Here is a 25471-nt window from a genome sequence, read left to right as displayed (position 1 = left end):
AAACGTGACGTCATACAAATAAAAACTTACAAACTGGAGGTTATTACGTTACCTGTACGCTTTAAATTCGGATAAAATAACTTTAAAATGGCGAATTTGAGGTAGGTATTGTTTTATTTTGGATTATATTGTAGTAATTGAACATTTTGTTGATTCAATCATTTCAAAATGATTTTCCCTCCTTAGTTACGCCTGGTCAACTGTGGATTTGACGGCAACTTTTAGCCTATGAAAAAAATTGTTACATTCAAATTGCATTAGAATAATACTATAGGTTAATATCAGCAATATTTCGGATAAGTTCTATAATGGTTGACAATCAAATTTTTTAAAAGAGTTATGGCCCTTAGAAATATTAAAATTATGGAAAATGTCCTTGTTAGCGCTCTCACAAGTACATTTTTATAAAACTTACACTATCTTGGACAAGTTCTATAATGGTGGACGATCGATTTAAAAAAAAGAGTTATGACCCTTGAAATTAAAAAATATATGTAATGCAGGGGACATTGGAACTTTGTTCTTTTATTCTTATTAGGTTTAAAGTTGCACTTAAATGGAGTATTGTAATGAATACTGCCATTTTTCCAATTGCCAATACTATACAAGAGCTGAAGTGATACAAATTAGACATAATGTCTTAACTCTTAAGTTTACAAGGGCTTGACTCTTTTGTAGCATGAGAGATTGAGATTTTGATAATTTTTTAGATTGAATTGTTTCCCTTTGTATAGTTACTGGAATTTAGTTTGGAAATTATTTTTACTCTAAAATAAATATTATTTAGTGATTAAGATATTCAAAGAATATATAAAAAGAAGATAAAGATAAAAATAAATAGATTTTAATTTTATTGTAAAAATAGATTTTGATACTCTCGTAGGTTAAAGTTGACTGCGATTGTTTGATTAAGTATATGATAAGGCAGAGAACATCCTGAAAATGAGGAATAGTCAAACTGGATTGTGATGAAAAAAATATTATCTTTCTTTTCTAGATGTGTAAAAGAAAATACTGCTATCTTAGAAGAATTAATAAAACTCAGACATGAGGTATGTAAAATTAATTAATAACATTTAGCGATCTTGCTCACATACATGATGCTCTCTATGTGAAAGGGAAAAGCTTTATGTGACATAGTTGCCTCATTATATGTGCCATATGTCTTAGTAAAATACCATCTGGGAGATAGACTGGTCAAAAACTATATCCCTCAGCTTCTTTGAAGCATAGAGTATGATTATCCCTGTAATTATAGCAAAAAATAGATAGATATAGTTTTTTGTATAAGAGTTTTATATGAAAAAAATAATGATTTCAGTTTTCAGTTTAAAATCGAAGTTTGAAAAGAAGAATTTTAAAGCCGAAAGTTGTATAATCATTAGGACCATAACAACTTTATTTAATCTTTTCTTTCAGAAAGCTCAGATTCTAGGCTTCCCTTCACATTCTGCTTTTGTATTAGATATGAGGATGGCTAAAACTCCTGAGGCTGTCACTTCATTCCTCTCAGGGCTATCAAAGAAGTTACAGGCTCTAAAGCAATCAGAGATGTCACTGTTCTTAGAGTATAAGAAAGAAGAGGTGATTTATATCTTAAAATTGTATATTAAATGATCTTTTCTAGGTTATAGTCTATATATCTCTTTAATAATCTTGACTTAATAATTCACTTCTATTTTATACTGTAAAAAGGTTTATACTAGAGTAAATTGAAACAAAAATAGATTGATTTTGGATAAAAAAAAAAATCTGCAAAGTTAAGAATTGAGATAAAACTTGTTGTTATTGACATCAAATTTAGAGTTAATAGAAATCCATACCAGAGTTCAGTCCTAAATGTAATCTGATCTTTCATGGAAATAATCACTATCAAATGTTTGTGGATAGTCATGTTGAGCCAAAATTATAGATGAGACTTTTTTTTAATATCCACTAATCATGCATTTCGATTTCTAATTCAAGAGCAAAACACAACATGTTAGCAATTCCTAATTTTTTATAATGATATTTAAAGTAATTTAAAAAAAAAATAATGTATATTGAATATGATGTTTATTTTTCAGTGTGATAAATATGGTTATGAGTTCGATGGAAAGATAAACTTTTGGGATTTCCGTTATTACATGAGTATGGCAGAGGAGAAAAAATATGCTGTTGATCATGAGAAACTAAAGGAATATTTCCCCATGAAGGTTGTTACTAAAGGCTTACTGGATATATACCAGGTAATCTTATGTTATCTTAACTTGTTTAGAACACATCCATATGTATCTAACAAAGAGCACATAGTTCAGGCTCATAGCTAACATTAAAAATTATTTTAAAGACTAGCTCATCAGCCAGAATTCAATCTCTTGTTACTAAAGGCTAATTGTATTTTTACCAATAAAATTGAGAATGGAAATAGGGAATGTGTCAAAGAGACAACAACCCAACTAAAGAGCAGGTATATAGATCTATAGGAAGAATCAAAGTTGTTATAATTTCTTTAAAATTACTTTAACAATAGGATTGTTTATTTTAAAATGTTTACTGAAAGATTTCTTTGTGTACATCAATATTACCAACATTATCAATATTCAATATTCAAAATAATCTATCATTATTATTTATAGGAGTTACTCAGTCTAGAATTCAAGTTAATAGAAGGAGCAGAGGTGTACCATCCTGATGTGACTATGGTTAGTTTATTTTGTGAAATGTTGAAGAATTACTAAGAAATGAATAACTATCAGAAATCTAACATCAACAGATGTGTCAATATGTAATTATTAAATCAAAATAAACCATACAGACTGTGCTGGATTTGAAGGGCTTTCTTTGTAGGTATTATCAGAGCCAACCATTGAGAAATATATGGATGCTTTGCAACCAAAATTGGTGGTTAAGGAAAACTACTTGATAAGCCAAGATTGTTCTTGACTGATGTATTTAAAATTATGATTATTGTGAAACTATTACAAAATGTATCAACAAATGATTGATCAAAATAAATCCAGTAAATCATGAGATGAGTGCATACTTAATTACATAAAGTTGTCTTTCTTTATACAGTAATGTCCCCTCATGTTGATTTTCATTCTTGACTTGCTATAAGATAGAAATTTGTTGATTATCTAGAAATTCCTTAGCTAACCATTAATTGTGCACCTTGTGTTGGTTGAAAAAGGAAATACTGTGTTATGTTTGATTTGCATGATTGGTTGTCAATCCGTCAATATCAACAAATTTTTGAAAAAGTTTAGATTTTGAGTGAACTTCAATTAAATATAGAATATATATAAGCATTTTTCAGAACTGTAATGCTGGAACTTCTTGCTAACAGTTTTAATTTTACCTTACCCTTTAAATGATTTATTATCTCATAATGACTAAAGTCAATATAAGAGTTCACAAGTTTTCTATTAATTAAAAAAAAGGAGCTACACATAATGTCTCTCAGGATTAGCTATTTATATATGGCTGTGACCGTTTTTCTCAGTGATTATTGTAACCTTCTGGTCACTTTTAGTCATGAGTAGTGGTATTATATTGTGTGTCAACTTGTGTGAAGACTAATTTGTAATTGTCAAAGTAATAATTGGAATACTATAAGATATAGTAAAATGATTAAGTAATAATTGGAATACTATAAGATATTGTAAAATGATTTGGTTGTTTGCAGTACAGTGTGACAGACAAAGAATCTAGTCAACTTTTAGGATATTTCTATCTAGACTTACACCCAAGAGAAGGAAAGTATGGCCATGCTGCTTGTTTTGGTCTACAGGTAAGAACATTTTATAAAAAGTATCATTGAACTACTTTGGAAATATATCTTACATTAGTTCATTAATTAAATTTCATTTCATTTAATTTTTAATATCTTTTAATCATTACATGTATTTTAAAACATGTTGTTTGAATGATCCCTAATTTTCCATTTTCCTCGCTTTTTTTCTTTGTGATTGTAGATATTGATTTGAAATTTTGGTCCAGTCTAATGATTTTATGGAGAGTTATTGTCCTTGGACTTAGAAAATTCACTGTAAATATCAATTTTCTACATTTTATTTTGTTATGCTTGAATATATTTACTTCATATTTGCTAGTTTATACCTAGACAAGTTATAGATCAAGTTAGCATTTTGTGCCGGTACAATGATTATTATAAATAGTAGGGGATTATGTATTGCCAGGCAATACCCAGAGAATGCTTGCTTATTTTATATTACAGCCAGGTTGTATAGGACCTGATGGTAAAAGACAGATTTCAGTAGCTGCTATGGAGGCTAACTTTACAAAACCAACTGAAGATAAACCATCACTACTCACTCATGATGAGGTACAAATTAAACATTTAAATCCCAATACCAAAGGTGGTGTATAGTAATCAGCAGTTATTGATAAGACACTATTTGACCACTTCTCTGCATGAATTGCTGATTGAATATCAGCCTTAGTGAACTATAGACTAATGAACATTAACAAGTCCAACTTCAAATTAATATTCCTTGGATGGTGCAGGGATCTCCATGGATGAAAATTGAAAGATGGGGGAACTTTCACCATCATAAACCATATCTACGCCGTACAGTGCAGCGCGATCAAAAGTATTTCATCCCTCCACATAAGGATAGGTGAACATGCTAATTCATTGCTTTTTGGGGAAAGACGGCTTCAAGCCGTCAATCCCCTATGGGTTTGACCAGAGTGACATTCCCTCACATCATTCATTTTGTTTTTTATAATGTGGAAAACCCCCCAACAAATCTTACTTAGATTGAAGAAAAGGAGACCGAGAAATGAATAGTTTGACTTTAAACACTTTTTGACACATTTCCCTTCTGTTTCTCACGAAATTATCGTATCTTGAGCCCTCCTATACATTATTGACGTTTCTTTTACAATCCGGAAAAATCCGTATGACGAGATATTCTAAATATATCCAACCTACATTGTATTTTATAGTGACGTCATCTTGGAATGCCACTTCTACGAAGAAACAGGGATATCCTTCACTGGTTATTTAAATCATTCTCAGAGATCGTGCACTAATTACACATTGGTATTTGTTCAATTTAAACATAATATTGTTTGCTGTAGATGATTCAAACATCAACATGCAATACTTTAATTTGTAGGTCAACTGTTGAACAACTTTCAAAGTAAACAAAGATCGTGGGGTTACATGAGATAGGGGAGAGAAACGATTTTATTAATTTTTTCTGTAAAAATTCTGTTTTGAGAATCTTCCTCCAATTCAAGAGCACCTCAATTGATGAGTAATTATCCACTAAAATAAAAGTTAATGTATTTTAACACTTAAAATGTGACATTTCATTGGATTAGTAGTCTTTCATTAAAACTAAATTTTTGTGTACCAATGGTAAAAAAAATAAAAAAAAATAAAATGTTGCATTTTGTAGTTTTAACCTATTTATTCATGAAATTTACAAATATTTCAAATTTTAGATTTGGAAACAAGCTTCACACAGTTTACATCAATTATATTGTTTTTTATTAGTACCTGTTTCCCTGTGATGAGAGTTGTAACTGGGAACTTTATCAATGGAAAGTTAAAACTGAATAGATTTTTCAGTCCACACTTTCCTAAGAAAAAACTTTAAAATCCAAGAATACTGTCACAAAAAATGGAAAATGTCCCTAGCCTGCAGTTCAGTGGTACACAATTAAGATTTCAAAAAAATATTGTAGTTGTTGTGAAATGACAGAATTCAGTTGAATTTTAGATAATTAACTATCAACTTTAATCGAATGTTTAGATTTAGAAGATGCAGATCTCTTCCATTGGTCCAAATTGAATCCTAAACTAAGGAAATGAAATTACATAAACAACAATTGATTTCAATATTGTCAACCTTTCTACATGTTCTAGCTGTTCTCTTTTTCATTCTTTATATGAAGACTATCATAATATACCCCCCCCCTTCCAAAAAAAATCAATTAAATAGAAACAAGGGCCGTCTTTCCCCTCAGAGCCATTCAGCTCTTTGATTTAAATTATATTTATTTGAATTTTTATTATAAATACTATATAAAAGTATATATATTTTCAATAATTGCCGTTTGTAACCCTTCAAAGGCCAAGCCCTCATACCCCCTCCCTTTCCCTTAGTCAATAATGACCAATAGCTATCACGAAGGTCCCAATGTAGTTTTCTTGCTATTTTTGGTAATTGTAATGGGTGTTAAAAATCATGTGGAGCCATTGATGTCAAATTCAGAAATTCATGAACCTATTACCGGTATGGCTGGTTTGCAGCAACGACAAAACGAGTCGTACGGGTTATGTAAAAGGTTAAAAAGATTTGTAAAGCGACCGTTGTCAAACGAAAAAGTTTTTAATGACTTTATCTAGCAAATCGATGCTGTATGCAACATGCATCTTTCGAGTCTGAATAGAAACCGGAAACGCGGATGTATCAATTTGATTGTAAACTATGAAATGAATTCGGAATTACGATACGATATTTATTTACAGGAAATGTTAAAAGTTTTTACTTTTTAACTTTTAAAGTAATTCTATATTATCGTTACAATACAGCAGTACTCGAGTTATTTGCGATGAAATAATAATTACTGTTTTACGTCTTATTTTGTACTTCTTAAAAAGGGGATGCTGATTGCGTATAAAAGTAACGTGAAAAGCACGTGTTCTACTTGTTAAACTTTGTAACTGGACTATTAATTAATTTATTTAATCTGAATTATCATAAGCATTTGCGGAAACTTAATTAAATAATTCGACAAATGAATCGTCTATCTTCAGATAATATTCTCCTGTCTGCTTTGTTGATCTACCTGTACAAGCTCAGGTACAAGTGATTAGCGATCGTAATCCGGATATCCTTCAGGCGTTAGAACTGGATTATACTATAAAGAAAGCCTAAAGGTTATGCAATTACATACATTTGATTATAATTGCTAAAAAAATGGCGTCGGGCTATAAAAACGATCACAGTTTTGAACGATGGCGCAAGTCATTTGACGATGGCGCAAGACATTTGAACGATGGTGCAAGTCATTTGACGATGGCGCAAGACATTTGAACAATGGCGGGGCGCCATCGTTAAACAGGCCATGGAGATCCCTGATGGTGTTTTAAAAATGTTTTTCTATCCCTACATATTCATCCCAACCACCTTCCATACATGAATCTCCAAGATGAAGTATAATGTAATTTTACAATATGTTTTCAGTATCTTTTACACATTTAAATATATGAACCAAATTGTTACGCGTGATCATCAGATACAAGGGGAAGTTACTGTTGTTGCCATCTTATGGAAAATAATTACAGTTACTTCCCCTTTACAAGAAATGTATCTTGAAGTTTGTCTTGTCTTCACTGGAAAACACTGTATATAATATTGCAGAAAGTTAATAACAGCATAATCAGATTTTTATGTACACTGCTCTCGTCTAACTCTTACTTCCTTCATTTGATACTTTTGAATATATATAGTTAATTTAAAAATAAGGAGATGTGGTATGATTGACTATGAGACAACTTTAACCAAAGTTCTAATGAAGTGGATGTAGACAACCATACAGTCTTCAACAATGAGAAAAACCCATACCATATGGTTGGCTCTAAAAGGCTTTGATATGAAGAACATGAAACAATTCAATTGAGAAAACTAAGGGCTTAATTTATAACAAAACAGCTTACAAAAACAAACATGACAATAATGAACCAATGACAGCAACTTAACTACAGCCTCCTGACTTGGGACAGACACATAAAGAATGTGGTGGGTGAAATATGGGTGGCTACAACCCTCCCCTAACCTGGGACAGTGGTATAACAGTACAACATAAGAACAAACTATAAAGGCTGACTCATTAGGTGAATACAAATATATGTACATCAAACAAAAACATAAGGTAACACAAAGTTGATGTGAATGTATCTACTTAATTGTATGAGACATGATTTCTTTATTTTGTATGATGATAGTAACACAATGATTATTATTTAGGTAGAGACGTACTTTCATGAATTTGGACATGTTATGCACCAGATCTGTGCACAAGCTGATTTTGCATTGTTTAGGTTTGTATTTAAGAATTGAATGCTTCTTTTTGTAACTTCATTGGGGTGTAAAAGCGTTGACTGAAGTACATTTTGTATGAATCGCTTCTGCGCTTCATTCTAAAAATGTGTGCACGGTCAACGCTTTTACAGCCCTATGAAGTTACAAAAAGAAGCATTCAATACTTTTAATTCCATTTTTTAGCTAGGATCATGAAAACACAATTTTATTTAATTCACCTGTGCACTTTATGTGGGACCTCGTGTCATCATGAATGATAATTTTATTGCGTAATGCAATTGCTTAAGGAATAACGTGAGATGTGCAGTTAACCAATCAGAATAAGGTATTATAATGAAACATGCATCTAATGTAATTATTTGTTAATAAGAAGATATAAAAAATAAATGAATCAAATTTTGAATTACCCCATAGGAGATTAGAAACAGATTTATATTATGTGTATGAAAAGAAACTAGGATTTGAATCAAATACTAGAAAAAAGTCACATACAAATGTATCACTGGAACAGCTTATTTATTGCTCTTCATCTAAATAGTTACTGGAAGGTCTTCAATGATGAGCAGAAGTACTAACAACTGACAATAAAGTCACAATGCCACTCTTAGTATAGTCTTGAAACAGTTTGTTGATCTTTTGATGTATTTAATTTCTAAACAATATATGTCATGGTCATATTAAGAATTACTTTTAAATTGGTGTTCATTAATGAATATTTTATTTGTTTTTGGAGGTACACAAATATTGACAGTCATTGTTAACTCTTTCATCACTTGGTCTTAGATAGAGAGTTGTCTCATTGGCAATCATACCAAATCTACTTATTTTCATATTCTACACTAATTGATATAGATATTGGATGAATACATGGAGCTAGCATCCTAAAAAGTATTATTATGTTGATTGGGATGGGTTACATTAATTTCCCAGTGAAATAAACACCAATAATTTCACATGTGAAATAAACGTGGTTATTTCACTCCTCTGACATCATACCAAAAAAAATAGGTGTTCTCAAGACATCGATATCGTCAGATCAAAACAAATTGTGAATGTGTAGAAAAATATATAGTTCCTTACATTTTCTACTTTAATTTCATAAAAATATCCATTTGCCAATGTAATAAAAAGAATAACTAATCAAAGAATTCAAATATCAAAAAATATTCAACTCGTGAACGAACAAAACTGATAATTAATTAATAGCACATTCGTGTATCAATGTGTTGTTCGATCATTTGTTGAATCTTTTTCTCTATCTGAATTCTTCAATTAGTTATTTTTTAAATAAGAAATATACTTTGAGTTTCTATTATTTTAACAGTGGTACACATGTATACTATTTTAACAGTGGTACACATGTGGAGAGAGATTTTATTATTTTTACAGTGGTACACATGTAGAGATTTTCTATTAATTAGACAGTGGTACACATGTGGAGAAAGATTTTCTATTATTTTAACAGTGGTACACATGTGGAGAGAGATTTTCTATTATTTTAACAGTGGTACACATGTGGAGAGAGATTTTATTATTTTTACAGTGGTACACATGTAGAGATTTTCTATTATTTTAACAGTGGTACACATGTGGAGAAAGATTTTGTATTATTTTAACAGTGGTACACATGTGGAGAGAGATTTTCTATTATTTTAACAGTGGTACACATGTGGAGAGAGATTTTCTATTATTTTAACAGTGGTACACATGTGGAGAGAGATTTTATTATTTTTACAGTGGTACACATGTGGAGAAAGATTTTGTATTATTTTAACAGTGGTACACATGTGGAGAGAGATTTTCTATTATTTTAACAGTGGTACACATGTAGAGATTTTCTATTATTTTAATAGTGGTACACATGTGGAGAGAGATTTTCTATTATTTAAACAGTGGTACACATGTAGAGAGAGATTTTCTATTATTTTAACAGTGGTACACATGTGGAGAGAGATTTCGTTGAAGCCCCCTCTCAGATGTTAGAGAATTGGTGTTGGGAGAAGGAGCCACTCAGTAGAATGTCGGCACACTATAAAGATGGAACAGCCATACCTGATGATCTCTTACAGAAACTGTTAGATAGCAGGAAGGCCAATGCTGGAGTGTTTAATCTTAGACAAATATTACTAGGCACTTTTGATCAGACCATTCACAGAATGGATCAGGTAAAGAACTTTTGATCTACAAGATTTCAATATTTATAGAATATGCAATTTGATGAGATCTTTTAAAATATTGATTAATTTGTGGAAAGCAGTTAAAAGTTGCATTTTGTAGAAAGTCAATGGTTGAACAAACACACACAACTATTGAAATTTGATAGGAAAAACCTCCCAAATCTCTGTACTCTCTAGTCATCTTGATTAAGGCACTCTCAATGGATTAATTTCATTTGCATTTTCTAAAAACAATTCTTGTTCAATGACAGGGATAGGATAGATACTCATAAGCACACAAATCAGACTTTATTATTTATTAACAGATGTAGAGAAGTTAATGTAATAACCCTTACAGTTAATTAGCAGTGTCCTACTATCATTTTCACTATGAAGGAATGTTATAAGTTGGTTATTTTCTGTAAGATAGGAAACTGCTACTATTTTCACTTTATAGTAATGAGTATGTCAATATTGACCTACTCATTTGTCATGTTCATGTTTAGGTGTATTTTATTTTTCATAATTAATTCTTTTTTATTTCTAGGCTGACACAGCATCTATATTTTCCAAGTTGTCTGAGGAGACTTTAGGATTTCCAGCAACACCAGGGACCAACATGCCAGCCTCCTTTGGACATATAGCTGGTGGTTATGATTCTCAATACTATGGATATCTGGTAGGTGTTTCTGATATAACAGCAATGTATTAAAGCTCTGAGGAATTAGCAAATCAAAATAAATGTTACAAATGCTGTTGCAGTAGATTTACCAAAAAGACCCTTTATAGTCTTCACATCTTCCCTATCTGAAAAAAAAAGAGAAATTGATTGCCATGCTTTGATTGATAAAATATCAAATTCTTTCTACTATCAAGCCAAATAATTATTTAACATGAAAGAAACTGATTTGTTGTTACAGAATTTTGTAGTAGTGAACATGCATGTTTTATCATTGTAGTTTTTTATAAGTATTTGTATGTGAGCCGTGTACACACAATTAATAACCAATGTTGTTGTTTTACAGTGGAGTGAAGTGTTCTGTATGGATATGTTCTATTCACGGTTCAGGAAAGAAGGTATAATGAGTCCTAAAGTTGGTGCTGATTATAGAAAGTACATCTTACAACCTGGTGGATCATTGGTGAGTTTACAATAGTTCTTACATTATTTTCTAGTTTGTTCAAAGTTTTTTTATTAGTTTGTGAAATAAACATTTTTTTTACATTTGATTAAAGAAAAAGAGAGAAGATACAAGTAGCCAATAAAAAAGTCCAATAAAAACAGAACACAATGGCCAAAAAGAAAAACTTTAGATTGTGCAATAAGAACCACATGAAATTTTGTTTGGAATTTTAAGTTTTCTGAAAGGGTAAGGTGTCAGATTCATTATTTATTGTTAAAGCCTACATGTTATATTTTTCTGGTCTAGTAACATAGTAGGATAGAGTAGAGATGACTTTGTAGGCTTTTAACTGTACATGTGGAGTTTTTGGGATACGATTGCTTTCAAGCAATCTGTAGACTTTTACCTTTGACTCAGGGCTGCATTCCCTCACGTCAACCGTTTTATTCTAAAGATTCAGCAACATCTCAGATTTTTATGATTGTCTTGCTTTAAAAGGTAAAAACAAGCAAAAGGATTGAACATAAACAACTTTCCTGTAATGTTCTTCCCATAATCTTCATGTTTGATATTTCCTTTGACTTATATGCGTGTTTTAACAACACGGAAAATCAGAATTAAGCAGTATTTATATTTAGTGTTTTTATAAAGGAGTAGGTTCAGTAAGACCCATTTTTGGCCCCAAAATATAGCAGTTTTAGAAAATTGTGAATATGTAATCGTTAAGATATTTATTGCAAAGTAGAATGCTTCTGCTACATAAATATGGGCTGTTTTTGACAATACAATGCACATATATCGAGTACTAGCATCATTAAGTCGTGCTAAGTTACTGAAATCTTCACAATTTGATCATTTTAGTTAAATTTTAGACGGTTTCCGTCTGAAATGAAAGTGGCCGCATTCGTGTTCATCCATAATATTGAAATGTAAGTTGTATTTTATGATAATACATAATATATATAAAGATTGAGGATGAACACGGATGCGGCCACTTTCATTTTTGACAAAAATCATCTGAAAAGTGACGATTTTTGGCATATTTGATAGATTTTTCATATTTAAGCTTGAATCGGAGCGTTTTTAATGACGTAATCAGTTAAAATCTTTCCCATAAACTAATTGAATCAATTGAAATAGACACTTAAGTGTTTAAAAAGCGTCTAAAATTTTTCGTTAGATGAACTTGAAAACTGAGGCCAAAATCAGGCCTTACCGGACCTACTCCTTTAGAAAAACGTCAGAGGGAATTCCCCAGTTTTGATAAATGCGAGAGTTCTCTGACCGATAATTCTATTTCTGTCATATAAGAACTGAAGTGGAGTTTTTCTATATTTTACCGTTATGAAACTGATATTTGATACTGTACTCTCATAAAGAAATGGAGAACCATTCATCATATCATTTAATAAATGTTCTTGTTCCAAACCACAAGTCGTGGGTTTGTTTATGTATTAATACACATGTGTATAGTTTTCTTGATTTCAAGGGGTATCACATTGAGTGGTTGCTCTGGATTCCCCTCTTCATTGATTAATTTGAAACTCATGGGATTCTTTCTATGTCTGTCTGCTATTGAGGGTTATTGTTGTTGCATAATTTTAAATCATATCCATCATTTAAATTAAATAAATGTAGGTTTACCTATAACACCCTTTCAGTCGAAATGGAGTCTTCCATATTATCGTTTCGAGTTGTCTCCCTTCCAGAAGTATTTCCCGTCAAAATCGAAATACAATACGACTCGTCAAGAAAATTAACTTGTTAGATGTCGATAAACGTCGTATTAATATATTAAGAACGATCTCAATTTAAACAGAGGAATGTGTATGGAAAGGAGTCGTGCCCACTGACCCAAAGGAAATTAATATTTAAAGAGTTAGAAATGGGGTTCCTCCTAGAATTAACGGTGATAAGATACGAAGTGAAATACCTTCTCTCACTCTCGGTGACTGCTGTGGAAAGTAAACTTGGAATTGATAGTACAAAAATAAAACACAATAAGTACATTGCTCATGCACTTGTATCCTGGATTGGCTATTTTTAAAGTTGAGTGACTATTCAGATTATTACATTTTGCATGTGCAGTTGAATTAGTTTTGAAAATAATACATGTTGTACTATCCAGCTGTACCAGAGCTGCCAAAAATGCGTGTGACTCACGCATGTTCATGCTTTTTTGCGGCAGTATCCTTTTTTTCCTCTTTGATCTTTTCAATTTTGGCCAAATCTCACGCATTTGCTTAATGAAAAGTTGGCAGGACTGCTATACATGTGTCGATGAAAACTATGGCAATCATATCCCTCAGAGCATTCTGCTCTTTGATTAACATCCACCAGTACTTCTGGTTAACCTCAGGTTATGTTTTATACTTAAGGGTGTTATAATCTACATATGAACATATATTAACAGTGATGATAATTAATATTTTTCTTTTCTTTTACAGGACGCCAGTGATATGCTTAGAAATTTCCTTGGACGTGATCCTGAACAGGAGCCATTCCTTATCAGTAAAGGACTATCAACACTGAAATTGTAAAACAATTGTAATACCTTCTGACACTAGCCAGGAATAATTCCTAATCAGTAATTGACTGTCAACACTGAAATTGTAAAACAATTGTTATACACTTCCTTCTGTCACTAGCCAGGAATAATCCTAATCAGTAATTGACTGTCAACACTGAAATTGTAAAACAATTGTTATACACTTCCTTCTGACACTAGCCAGGAATAATTCCTAATCAGTAATTGACTGTCAACACTGAAATTGTAAAACAATTGTTATACACTTCCTTCTGTCACTAGCCAGGAATAATCCTAATCAGTAATTGACTGTCAACACTGAAATTGTAAAACAATTGTAGTACACTACCTTCTGTCACTAGCCAGGAATAATTCCTAATCAGTAATTGACTGTCAACACTGAAATTGTAAAACAATTGTTATACACTACCTTCTGACACTACCCAAGAATTATTCTATTGGTTGCAATCAGAAATAAATTATTTTTTTATTAATACTTGTTTATTTTTAAGACTTGATCTATATTGTTATCCTAAATTTGATTTTTATTTTGCATTGGGAACTTAAGTTATCATTTTTCTTGCATTAAAATGACTGAATGAAATTTTTGTAAAGTTGATATCCCAATTGGAGGACATTTACTATATGTAAATAGCTGTGGGAAACAATAGCAAATAGCAGCAGTTTGTTATAAACATTGACGAATGTCAATTGTTGGTGAATCCAAAAAAAAAGAATCCTTATTTTTTGTTGGTTGATTATCTAGACTTTTGAGTACTATCCTTTGCTAGTTGATTTAAATGACATAGTTAATGATGTCGCACTGTTTCCCTCAGTATTGACCATGAATGTGGAAAACTTTTATTTATTCATTGACATACCCAAAGTCAATGAGTCAAAACAACATGGATGTCACATAGTCTTCCTTAGTGTTAAACTTGATTGTCAAGAACTTCTCTTCACTGATTGATCTACACAGCACAGTCAATGATTCAAAACAACATGGATGTCACATAGTCTTCCTTAGTGTTAAACTTGATTGTCAAGAACTTCTCTTCACTGATTGATCTACACAGCACAGTCAATGATTCTAAACAACATGGATGTCACATAGTCTTCCTTAGTGTTAAACTTGATTGTCAAGGACTTCTCTTCACTGATTGATCTACACAGCACAGTCAATGATTCTAAACACTGCAGATGTCACATAGTCTTCCCTAGTGTTAAACTTGATCGTCAAGGACTTCTCTTCACTGATTGATCTACACAGCACAGTCAATGATTCTAAACACTGCAGATGTCACATAGTCTTCCTTAGTGTTAAACTTGATTGTCAAGAACTTCTCTTCACTGATTGATCTACACAGCACAGTCAATGATTCTAAACAACATGGATGTCACATAGTCTTCCTTAGTGTTAAACTTGATTGTCAAGAACTTCTCTTCACTGATTGATCTACACAGCACAGTCAATGATTCTAAACAACATGGATGTCACATAGTCTTCCTTAGTGTTAAACTTGATTGTCAAGAACTTCTCTTCACTGATTGATCTACACAGCACAGTCAATGATTCTAAACACTGCAGATGTCACATAGTCTTCCTTAGTGTTAAACTTGATTGTCAAGAACTTCTCTTCACTGATTGATCTACACAGCACAGTCAATGATTCAAAACAACATGGATGTCACATAGTCTTCCTTAGTGTTAAACTTGATTGTCAAGAACTTCTCTTCACTGATTGATCTACACAGCACAGTCAATGATTCTAAACACTGCAGATGTCACATAGTCTTCCTTAGTGTTAAACTTGATTGTCAAGAACTTCTCTTCACTGATTGATCTACACAGCACAGTCAATGATTCAAAACAACATGGATGTCACATAGTCTTCCTTAGTGTTAAACTTTATCGTCAAGGACTTCTCTTCACTGATTGATCTACACAGCACAGTCAATGATTCAAAACAACATGGATGTCACATAGTCTTCCTTAGTGTTAAACTTGATTGTCAAGAACTTCTCTTCACTGATTGATCTACACAGCACAGTCAATGATTCAAAACAACATGGATGTCACATAGTCTTCCTTAGTGTTAAACTTGATTGTCAAGAACTTCTCTTCACTGATTGATCTACACAGCACAGTCAATGATTCTAAACAACATGGATGTCACATAGTCTTCCTTAGTGTTAAACTTGATTGTCAAGGACTTCTCTTCACTGATTGATCTACACAGCACAGTCAATGATTCTAAACACTGCAGATGTCACATAGTCTTCCCTAGTGTTAAACTTGATCGTCAAGGACTTCTCTTCACTGATTGATCTACACAGCACAGTCAATGATTCTAAACACTGCAGATGTCACATAGTCTTCCTTAGTGTTAAACTTGATTGTCAAGAACTTCTCTTCACTGATTGATCTACACAGCACAGTCAATGATTCTAAACAACATGGATGTCACATAGTCTTCCTTAGTGTTAAACTTGATTGTCAAGAACTTCTCTTCACTGATTGATCTACACAGCACAGTCAATGATTCTAAACAACATGGATGTCACATAGTCTTCCTTAGTGTTAAACTTGATTGTCAAGAACTTCTCTTCACTGATTGATCTACACAGCACAGTCAATGATTCTAAACACTGCAGATGTCACATAGTCTTCCTTAGTGTTAAACTTGATTGTCAAGAACTTCTCTTCACTGATTGATCTACACAGCACAGTCAATGATTCAAAACAACATGGATGTCACATAGTCTTCCTTAGTGTTAAACTTGATTGTCAAGAACTTCTCTTCACTGATTGATCTACACAGCACAGTCAATGATTCTAAACACTGCAGATGTCACATAGTCTTCCTTAGTGTTAAACTTGATTGTCAAGAACTTCTCTTCACTGATTGATCTACACAGCACAGTCAATGATTCTAAACACTGCAGATGTCACATAGTCTTTCTTAGTGTTAAACTTGATTGTCAAGAACTTCTCTTCACTGATTGATCTACACAGCACAGTCAATGATTCTAAACAACATGGATGTCACATAGTCTTCCTTAGTGTTAAACTTGATTGTCAAGAACTTCTCTTCACTGATTGATCTACACAGCACAGTCAATGATTCTAAACACTGCAGATGTCACATAGTCTTCCTTAGTGTTAAACTTGATCGTCAAGGACTTCTCTTCACTGATTGATCTACACAGCACAGTCAATGATTCTAAACAACATGGATGTCACATAGTCTTCCTTAGTGTTAAACTTGATCGTTAAGGACTTCTCTTCACTGATTGATCTACACAGCACAGTCAATGATTCAAAACAACATGGATGTCACATAGTCTTCCTTAGTGTTAAACTTTATCGTCAAGGACTTCTCTTCACTGATTGATCTACACAGCACAGTCAATGATTCAAAACAACATGGATGTCACATAGTCTTCCTTAGTGTTAAACTTGATCGTCAAGGACTTCTCTTCACTGATTGATCTACACAGCACAGTCAATGATTCAAAACAACATGGATGTCACATAGTCTTCCTTAGTGTTAAACTTGATCGTCAAGGACTTCTCTTCACTGATTGATCTACACAGCACAGTCAATGAATCTAAACACTGCAGATGTCACATAGTCTTCCTTAGTGTTAAACTTGATCGTCAAGGACTTCTCTTCACTGATTGATCTACAAAGCACAGTCAATGAATCTAAACACTGCAGATGTCACATAGTCTTCCTTAGTGTTAAACTTAATCGTCAAGGACTTCTCTTCACTGATTGATCTACACAGCACAGTCAATGAATCTAAACACTGCAGATGTCACATAGTCTTCCTTAGTGTTAAACTTGATCGTCAAGGACTTCTCTTCACTGATTGATCTACACAGCACAGTCAATGATTCTAAACACTGCAGATGTCACATAGTCTTCCCTAGTGTTAAACTTAATCGTCAAGGACTTCTCTTCACTGATTGATCTACACAGCACAGTCAATGATTCTAAACACTGAAGATGTCACATAGTCTTCCTTAGTGTTAAACTTGATCGTCAAGGACTTCTCTTCACTGATTGATCTACACAGCACAGTCAATGATTCTAAACACTGCAGATGTCACATAGTCTTCCTTAGTGTTAAACTTGATTGTCAAGAACTTCTCTTCACTGATTGATCTACACAGCACAGTCAATGATTCTAAACACTGCAGATGTCACATAGTCTTCCTTAGTGTTAAACTTGATCGTCAAGAACTTCTTTTCACTGATTGATCTACACAGCACAGTCAATGATTCTAAACACTGCAGATGTCACATAGTCTTCCCTAGTGTTAAACTTGATCGTCAAGGACTTCTCTTCACTGATCGATCTACACAGCACAGTCAATGATTCTAAACACTGCAGATGTCACATAGTCTTCCTTAGTGTTAAACTTGATCGTCAAGGACTTCTCTTCACTGATTGATCTACACAGCACAGTCAATGATTCTAAACACTGCAGATGTCACATAGTCTTCCTTAGTGTTAAACTTGATCGTCAAGAACTTCTCTTCACTGATTGATCTACACAGCACAGTCAATGATTCCAAACACTGTAGATGTCACATAGTCTTCCTTAGTGTTAAACTTGATTTCAAGGATTTTGATTGTTTAATGGTTTCTTATAGTCCATGGCAAATATTTCATACATGTTCAAGACATATAGACTGGCAAAATATACATTCACAAATGTACGAATGCCTGAACTCCAGCAACATTAGCTGGGAGTGCATTCAATGTGGAATGCCCAACATATCCACTTCTATTTTCAATAACAAGTCAATCATTTCACCAAATCCATTTGACAACTTAGCTACATCTAATACATGTACAAGTCTTGACACTAACACACAGGTACCAAATACCAATTCATTACCACCAAAGAAAAATATTAAACCCAAAAGAAAACCTGTTACCAAACAAAAGTGTCAAAATAAAAAACCAAGATGGCCATGTGGTACATGCCTAAAAGCAGTAACCTGGAATCAAAAGGCACTATGCTGCGACAGCTGCGATACTTGGTTTCACATTAATTGTCAGAGTATTCCATCTAACATCTACGAGTGTATGAATGCTAGCAATATTAGCTGGGAATGTACAAATTGTGGAATGCCAAATTTCTCCACTAGCTTATTCAATAACCAATCAAGCATATCATTAAATTCTAGTAGTAACTGGAGTACGAGTGATACATCTCTCAATAACAGCTTAGGTGCTCCTCAGGCATCTTCATCGCCTATGATTAAGACTAAATCAAAATCAAAAGTCAAAACATCACAAAAAGCCACTACTAAAAATCATAAACCTATCAGGATACTTAACATTAACTTTCAATCAATACGAAATAAAAAAGAAGATCTCAATCAGTTAATTGATTCATCTAAACCTGACATAATCATAGGCACTGAAACATGGCTAGACAAAAATATATCATCATATGAATTCTTTCCATCAGAACTATTTAATGTCTATAGATCAGACAGACCACCAAATAAAAATAACCAAAGTCATGGAGGTGTACTTATTGCCATTAATAAAGAACTTATAAGCACAGAAGTAAGCGAACTTAAAACTGACTGAAATAGTTTGGTCTCAAATAAACATGACTGGTAGTAAGAACTTATTAGTAGGTGCATATTACAGACCACCATCAGATAAAGGAACATCTTTACAACTAGAACTATCACTTAGTAGAATTAACCAATCATCAAATACTAATATCATGATTGGTGGTGACTTTAACTTAGGTCATATTGACTGGTCTATACCTCAGGTAAACCGGATGCTGAACATCACAATAAACTTTTAGAACTACTAGAAAATTTTAACCTTCAACAAATAGTTAACACACCAGCTAGAAAAGAAAGAATACTAGACCATTGTAGACTTAATCTTAGTTAACAATCCAACAACTGTCAACAAAGTAAACACACTACCACCACTAGTACTAAGTGACCACGACATCGTCTACATAGAAACAGACACTTGGCTTCGAAAAGTTAGACAACATCCCAGAAAAATACTAAAATATGACAAAGCAAACTGGGAAAATATAGAAGCAGACCTACAAAAAACACTAGAAGAGCTTACTATTATGAACAATAACAACAATAGTACTATTAATGAAATGTGGGATTTATTTAAAAACAATATCACAAAATCAATAGATACAAACATCCCACATAAAATGTTAACGTATAAACATCGACTTCCCTGGGTGCACAACAAACTCAGAAAAATGATAAATAAAAAGAATAAATTGTACTCTAAAATGAAAAAGGACAAAAAGCATATAGTAAAATATAAAAAACTAAAACAACAAGTTCAACAAGTGCCTATTGTACATACATAAAAAAAATGATCCTTGACCTTCCAACAAATGACCCAGACCTAAGTTACAGCAACCAATCAAAACCAAAGAAACTCTTTTCCTATATTAAATCAATCAGAACTGACAATAGTGGAGTTTCTCCCCTAAAAAAAGAAGGCCAATTAACAACTGATACAAAACAAAAAGCCAACATTTTAAATGAGCAGTCTCAATCAGTCTTTACCACTGAAACAACAGATAATATGCCTGATAAAGGACCAAGTCCCCATCCAGTCATACCATCACTCACAATTACCACACCTGGTATACAAAAACTCTTACACAACATCAATCCGCACAAAGCCACTGGCCCAGATAACATCAGCGGCAGAGTACTAAAACAACTTCAAAACACTACGGCACCAATACTCACCATTATTTTCCAAAAATCACTTACAACTGGCTGTATACCATCCGACTGGAAACATGCAAATGTCGCACCAGCATACAAAAAAGGGGAAAAATACAACGCATTCAACTACAGACCAATCTCTCTCACTTGTATCAGTTGCAAACTAATGGAACATGTCATTACTAAACACCTAATTAACCACCTAGAAAAAAAACAATCTATTATACGACCTTCAGCACGGCTTCAGACACTCTAGATCATGTGAAATACAACGTCTATCTTTCATACAAGAACTAACTTCAAATTCAGACAATAACACCCGAACAGACCTTGTGATTATGGACTTTGCCAAAGCCTTTGACAAAGTCCCACATCAAAGACTCTTATATAAACTACATTTCTACGGTATTCAAAATGAAACACTTAACTGGATCTCTGCCTTCTTATCAAACCGCACACAAGCAGTTGTCCTGGATGGAGTCATCAGACATTGCTCCAGTTACTTCTGGTGTCCCACAGGGAACAGTTCTGGGTCCAGTTCTATTCCTGGTATATATTAACGACCTACCAGAATATTTGAAATCCAGTAAACTCAGACTGTTCGCAGACGACAGCATCATATACAAAAGCATCAAATCTCAAGAAGATTGTGATAGCCTTCAGGAAGATCTTGATGCTGCTGCAAAGTGGGAAGAAGACTGGCTGATGGCTTTCCATCCAGACAAATGTACAGTTCTCACTGCCTCAAACAAGAAAAATACCATCAAACACGACTACATTCTTCACGGCCACACTCTAGAATCTGTCTCCTCTGCAAAATACCTTGGAGTAACACTGCAATCAGACTTAAAATGGACACAGCATACAAATAACATCATTGGTAATGCTAATAAAAGCCTAGGCTTTCTAAAAAGAAATCTGAAAACATCCATTACAATCATTAAGTCTCAAGCATATCTAGCACTTGTCCGACCTAAACTAGAATATGCTTGTTCGGTTTGGAACCCTCATACTGCTGAACAATGCAATAAACTTGAGATGGTTCAACGTCGGGTTGCTAGATATGCCTGTAATCGTTATCACAATACCAGTAGCGTTACAGACATGCTCAATACTTTAAATTGGCCTACTCTACAACAACGCAGACTTAAAACAAGACTTATAATGTTTTATAAAATTGTTCACCATATTGTCGCTGTACCATCAACATTACTCATACCAACAGACAATAGAACCCGACAATTTCATCCACAAACTTACAGACACATACTTACATTTAAAGATTGTTACAAATATTCATTTTCCCGTATACTATTACACAATGGAATGTACTACCTCCAAAGGTAGTACTTTCTCCCACTCTAAATATTTTTAGAGAACAGTTGACACAAGAAGAAGAAGAAGAAAAAGAAGAAAAGGAAGAAGAAAAAGAAGAAGAAGAAGAAGAAGAAGAAGAAGAAGAAGAAGAAGGATTTACTGGGTTGCTTTTTCATACACATATATACCACACATCTTATTTATTTGATATGTAAAGGGAATACCATAGATGAAAAGTCCTTCTTATTTCATATGCAGCTACCTTTATGTCTAGAGTTTCTGTCTTGTCCTTTGTATCAGCGACATTTCTTTTGCAGTCAACTTAAACTTAAACCCCTTTCTACCTTTCACAGTCTGCATGCATGATAATGAACACTTTTGGGTCATTATAGAGTTACCTTATCTCTTCAATTGTCTTGTATATTTGAAATCAGAGGAATAATCGCCAAAAGATGCCTTCATGAATTGTTAATTAGCTGCTTATAACAACATTAAAAGGATGCACTTGATAAATTCTCTTTGTTTTCTGACGAGACTAAACATTTTTAGAAGTTGTATTCATACTGTTCTTTGACCTTGTACTTGTAACACAATCTCAATCTAGTCACTTATATTTCAAACATTCACATTTCTGAATTGGAAAGGCCTCTTTTTGATTCCCTCTGTTGACGAAACAAACATAGACATATATGAAAGGGAAATTAAATTATATTAGCCTATGTTTTCTGTTAGGAGTGGTTTCACGATTGCCATGTGGAGACCTATAGTGGACTCATTGAAGGGGATGTGTTATGTTCATTGTTGAATGAAGCCGTACGAGGACATGGATTTGCGTTTAACTCGAATGGCTACTTTTCTCGTTTGCAATCATACCAATTTTGGTTAATTTTTTTTATTTCATGCAACTGTAAAATTAGACATTTTGCTTCGTTAAGACAATAACAATTAAACCAAGGAGTAAATAAAGACTCACAAAACCAAAAGACATTTACATCAACAGTTATAAATAAGAAACAACACGAACTCCACTAAAAACCGGGAGTGAAATCAGGTGCTCCGGAAGGGTAAGCATTTCCTGCACCGTATACGGCACCTGTCGTGTTATTTCTTTGTTCAGTTCGGTAATGATAGTAGTTTATTGTGACTGTGGAAGAATATCAGATATGATTTCTGACACACTTTTGTCTTGAGTGATGACCTTAATTTGATTGATTCATAGCCCTGTTTTAGCAACTTTTGAGAAAGCAGTATTCCTCGTTCAACAAAATCAACGTACTTCGAGCTAGCGCTAGAGTAACGTATCAATTGAGACACATATACTTCATATGCTAGTGCCGCTGGGATGTTGCTACACAGAAATGGAAATTTGACTATAGGAAATCATCGCGTTTGTCATAAATTTTGGTATTTAACCTACCATCAGTAGTCATTTCGAGAAAAAGGTCTAGATATGAAGCAGATTTATCTGTGTCGGTAGTATCTTTAATTTCAAGTTCACTTGGATATATTAAATGTAAGTTATCTCTGAATCTATTATTATTTAAGAGACAGTACACCATCAATATACCGAAAGGTGAAATTAAAAGACTGGGCTAATTTCTTTTCTCCTTACTTTACCACTGAAAAAGTCCAGCATGGCAGTGATATCCTCTCAGTTGTATTTTTTGCTTGACTCTGTATGATTTTTCACAAAGTAAGCTAAATTCCTGCCCAAAGCTAGGTATTTAAAACGTCTAGTGTCCTTTTTGTTAAAAAAATATAAGCTGATGAGTTCTTTAAGTCGAGCTTTAAGTTTAGTATGTGGAATAGTGGCATAAAGAGTTGTAAGATCAAAGGTTTTAATGCTGGTACAATGTTTTAATGATTGAGTTTAAATTCACCAATAACTCTTTTGAATTTTTCAGTATCCACATCTGATTAACACCACTTCTTGAATATGCCGTTTTGGAATATTTCTTAAGTCCTTCTTTAACTGCAATGAGTATGGTAGTAAGGACTTTAGAAAGGGGTTTAGTGGAACACTTGTAAGAACCTGCTATATACCTTTCCCTATAAGGATTCTTGTGAATCTTAGGAATCCAATATAAGGAATTTTTGGATGGAAGATCCTGTTCTTCATCCTTTTAAGGATAAGATTTGAATGTTGACAAGGATTATGTTACTAATAACGTTCGATTTCGTTCTTGCATATACAAACTTTTTTTTATAAACAAATACAATCTTACTTAATTCTCTTCATGATCTTAATTATATGAGGCACCAAAAAGAGACCTCCAACTCGGTCTATCTTTCTCTATTTTCTCCATCTGATTCCAGGTGTAGCCATGTTTTTTTTTTTTATCTCTTCTGCTATCGTCTTTCTGTGTTCCTTTAAGTATTCCCGGCTTTCTTGTCCCTTGCCGGTGTTCATGTCAGCACTTTTTCACATTTCGGTTGTTATTCATTATAAATAATATGTCCAATATATTTCCACCGCCTTCTCATGATCTCATTTACTATGTTCATCCCTCCTGTTCTTTCTGAAAGTTTACTGTTTGGAATTACATTGGACAATTTGACGTTAACAATTCGTCTCAAGCAAAGCGTCCTTCAAACCCGCAATGCACTTTCAATTTTTAGTTGTTTTCCATGTTTCTGAACCGAAGAATTGACCTAGTCCCAGTCACACTGTCACGTTTCAAGAGCTACGTTTTACTACGTGTTGAAAGCGTAGCGAAACGGGAATATTCGTAACGAAGCGTATCGAAACGTAATGATCCTTTGTTCAAAACGGGACCTACTCCGTATGTTTTGAAAATTCAACAACAAACGTAGCGAAAATTGAAACGAAATAGAAACCTAGTAAATACGTGTCAAAGCTTAGCGGAACGTAACAAAACGTGCTAACTACGTGTATTTTAATACGTAGCAAAACGTGGTTAGAACGTAGCACACACCTAGTAAAACCTAGCTTTCAAAATAACGGGACATTTTTATTCAAAACTTAGTTGAAACGTAGCATTTTGAACCGTAGTAAAACGTGACTTTGTGACCGAGGCTTACATTGTACACAAAAAAAACCAATATACGGTATATAGATGATCTCCATTTTAGTTCCTGTTCTATAATATTTCTCAGTATGAGGATGTTATCAATACATGCACGGTTTGTTCTAAATCCACTTTGTTCTTCCTGTAGAATAGAATCGATCCTGTCTTTGATTCGTTCTAGAATTATTCTACAAAGGCACTTATATTAAAATTATACCACGCCAGTTTTTAAAATTTGTAATTTGGTAGTATTTCTTTTTCTCATATTTCATTCAATAAATCACGGTAAGATGTTCACATTGAGATTTTTGTCTGCTTTAGTACTTCTGCTGGTACGCCATCTGTCACAGGAGAGTCTTGTTTTTAAGTTTTTATCATCTGTAATTGCTACCTTTTCTAGTTCTATTGGTGGTGAAGCGTCCTCTGACCTGTCAACTGAGATTTCTTGTTCATGTATTTTTAATACCTGTTTAAAATACTCTTTCAAATCTTTCCAA

At 33.2% G+C, this 25471-nt stretch overlaps 1 protein-coding gene across 5 annotated transcripts in view; it reads left to right on the top strand.

The window, feature by feature from the left end:
• LOC139504141 (thimet oligopeptidase-like) overlaps positions 1 to 14364 on the top strand; it is a 28240-nt gene extending 13876 nt beyond the window's left edge. For 2 of the 5 annotated variants that reach the window (XM_071294203.1, XM_071294228.1), the window contains exons 8-18: positions 998 to 1052; positions 1420 to 1584; positions 2067 to 2228; positions 2619 to 2684; positions 3668 to 3772; positions 4220 to 4327; positions 7989 to 8062; positions 9997 to 10228; positions 10767 to 10898; positions 11245 to 11361; positions 13791 to 14364. In XM_071294203.1, coding sequence (XP_071150304.1) covers positions 998 to 1052; positions 1420 to 1584; positions 2067 to 2228; positions 2619 to 2684; positions 3668 to 3772; positions 4220 to 4327; positions 7989 to 8062; positions 9997 to 10228; positions 10767 to 10898; positions 11245 to 11361; positions 13791 to 13883 — 1309 coding nt within the window. In that variant the 3' untranslated portion in view covers positions 13884 to 14364. The remainder of the gene's footprint in view (positions 1 to 997; positions 1053 to 1419; positions 1585 to 2066; positions 2229 to 2618; positions 2685 to 3667; positions 3773 to 4219; positions 4328 to 7988; positions 8063 to 9996; positions 10229 to 10766; positions 10899 to 11244; positions 11362 to 13790) is intronic. The other 3 variants (XM_071294217.1, XM_071294211.1, XM_071294222.1) reach the window with 3 other exon arrangements.
• The last annotated feature ends 11107 nt before the right edge of the window (positions 14365 to 25471 follow it).

Source organism: Mytilus edulis, chromosome 1, assembly GCF_963676685.1.
Source record: "Mytilus edulis chromosome 1, xbMytEdul2.2, whole genome shotgun sequence".
In the NCBI taxonomy this organism is placed as follows: Eukaryota; Metazoa; Mollusca; class Bivalvia; order Mytilida; family Mytilidae; genus Mytilus; species Mytilus edulis.
The sequence above is the reverse complement of the archived record's forward strand: the minus strand, read 5'-3'. Positions and strand labels throughout refer to the sequence as shown.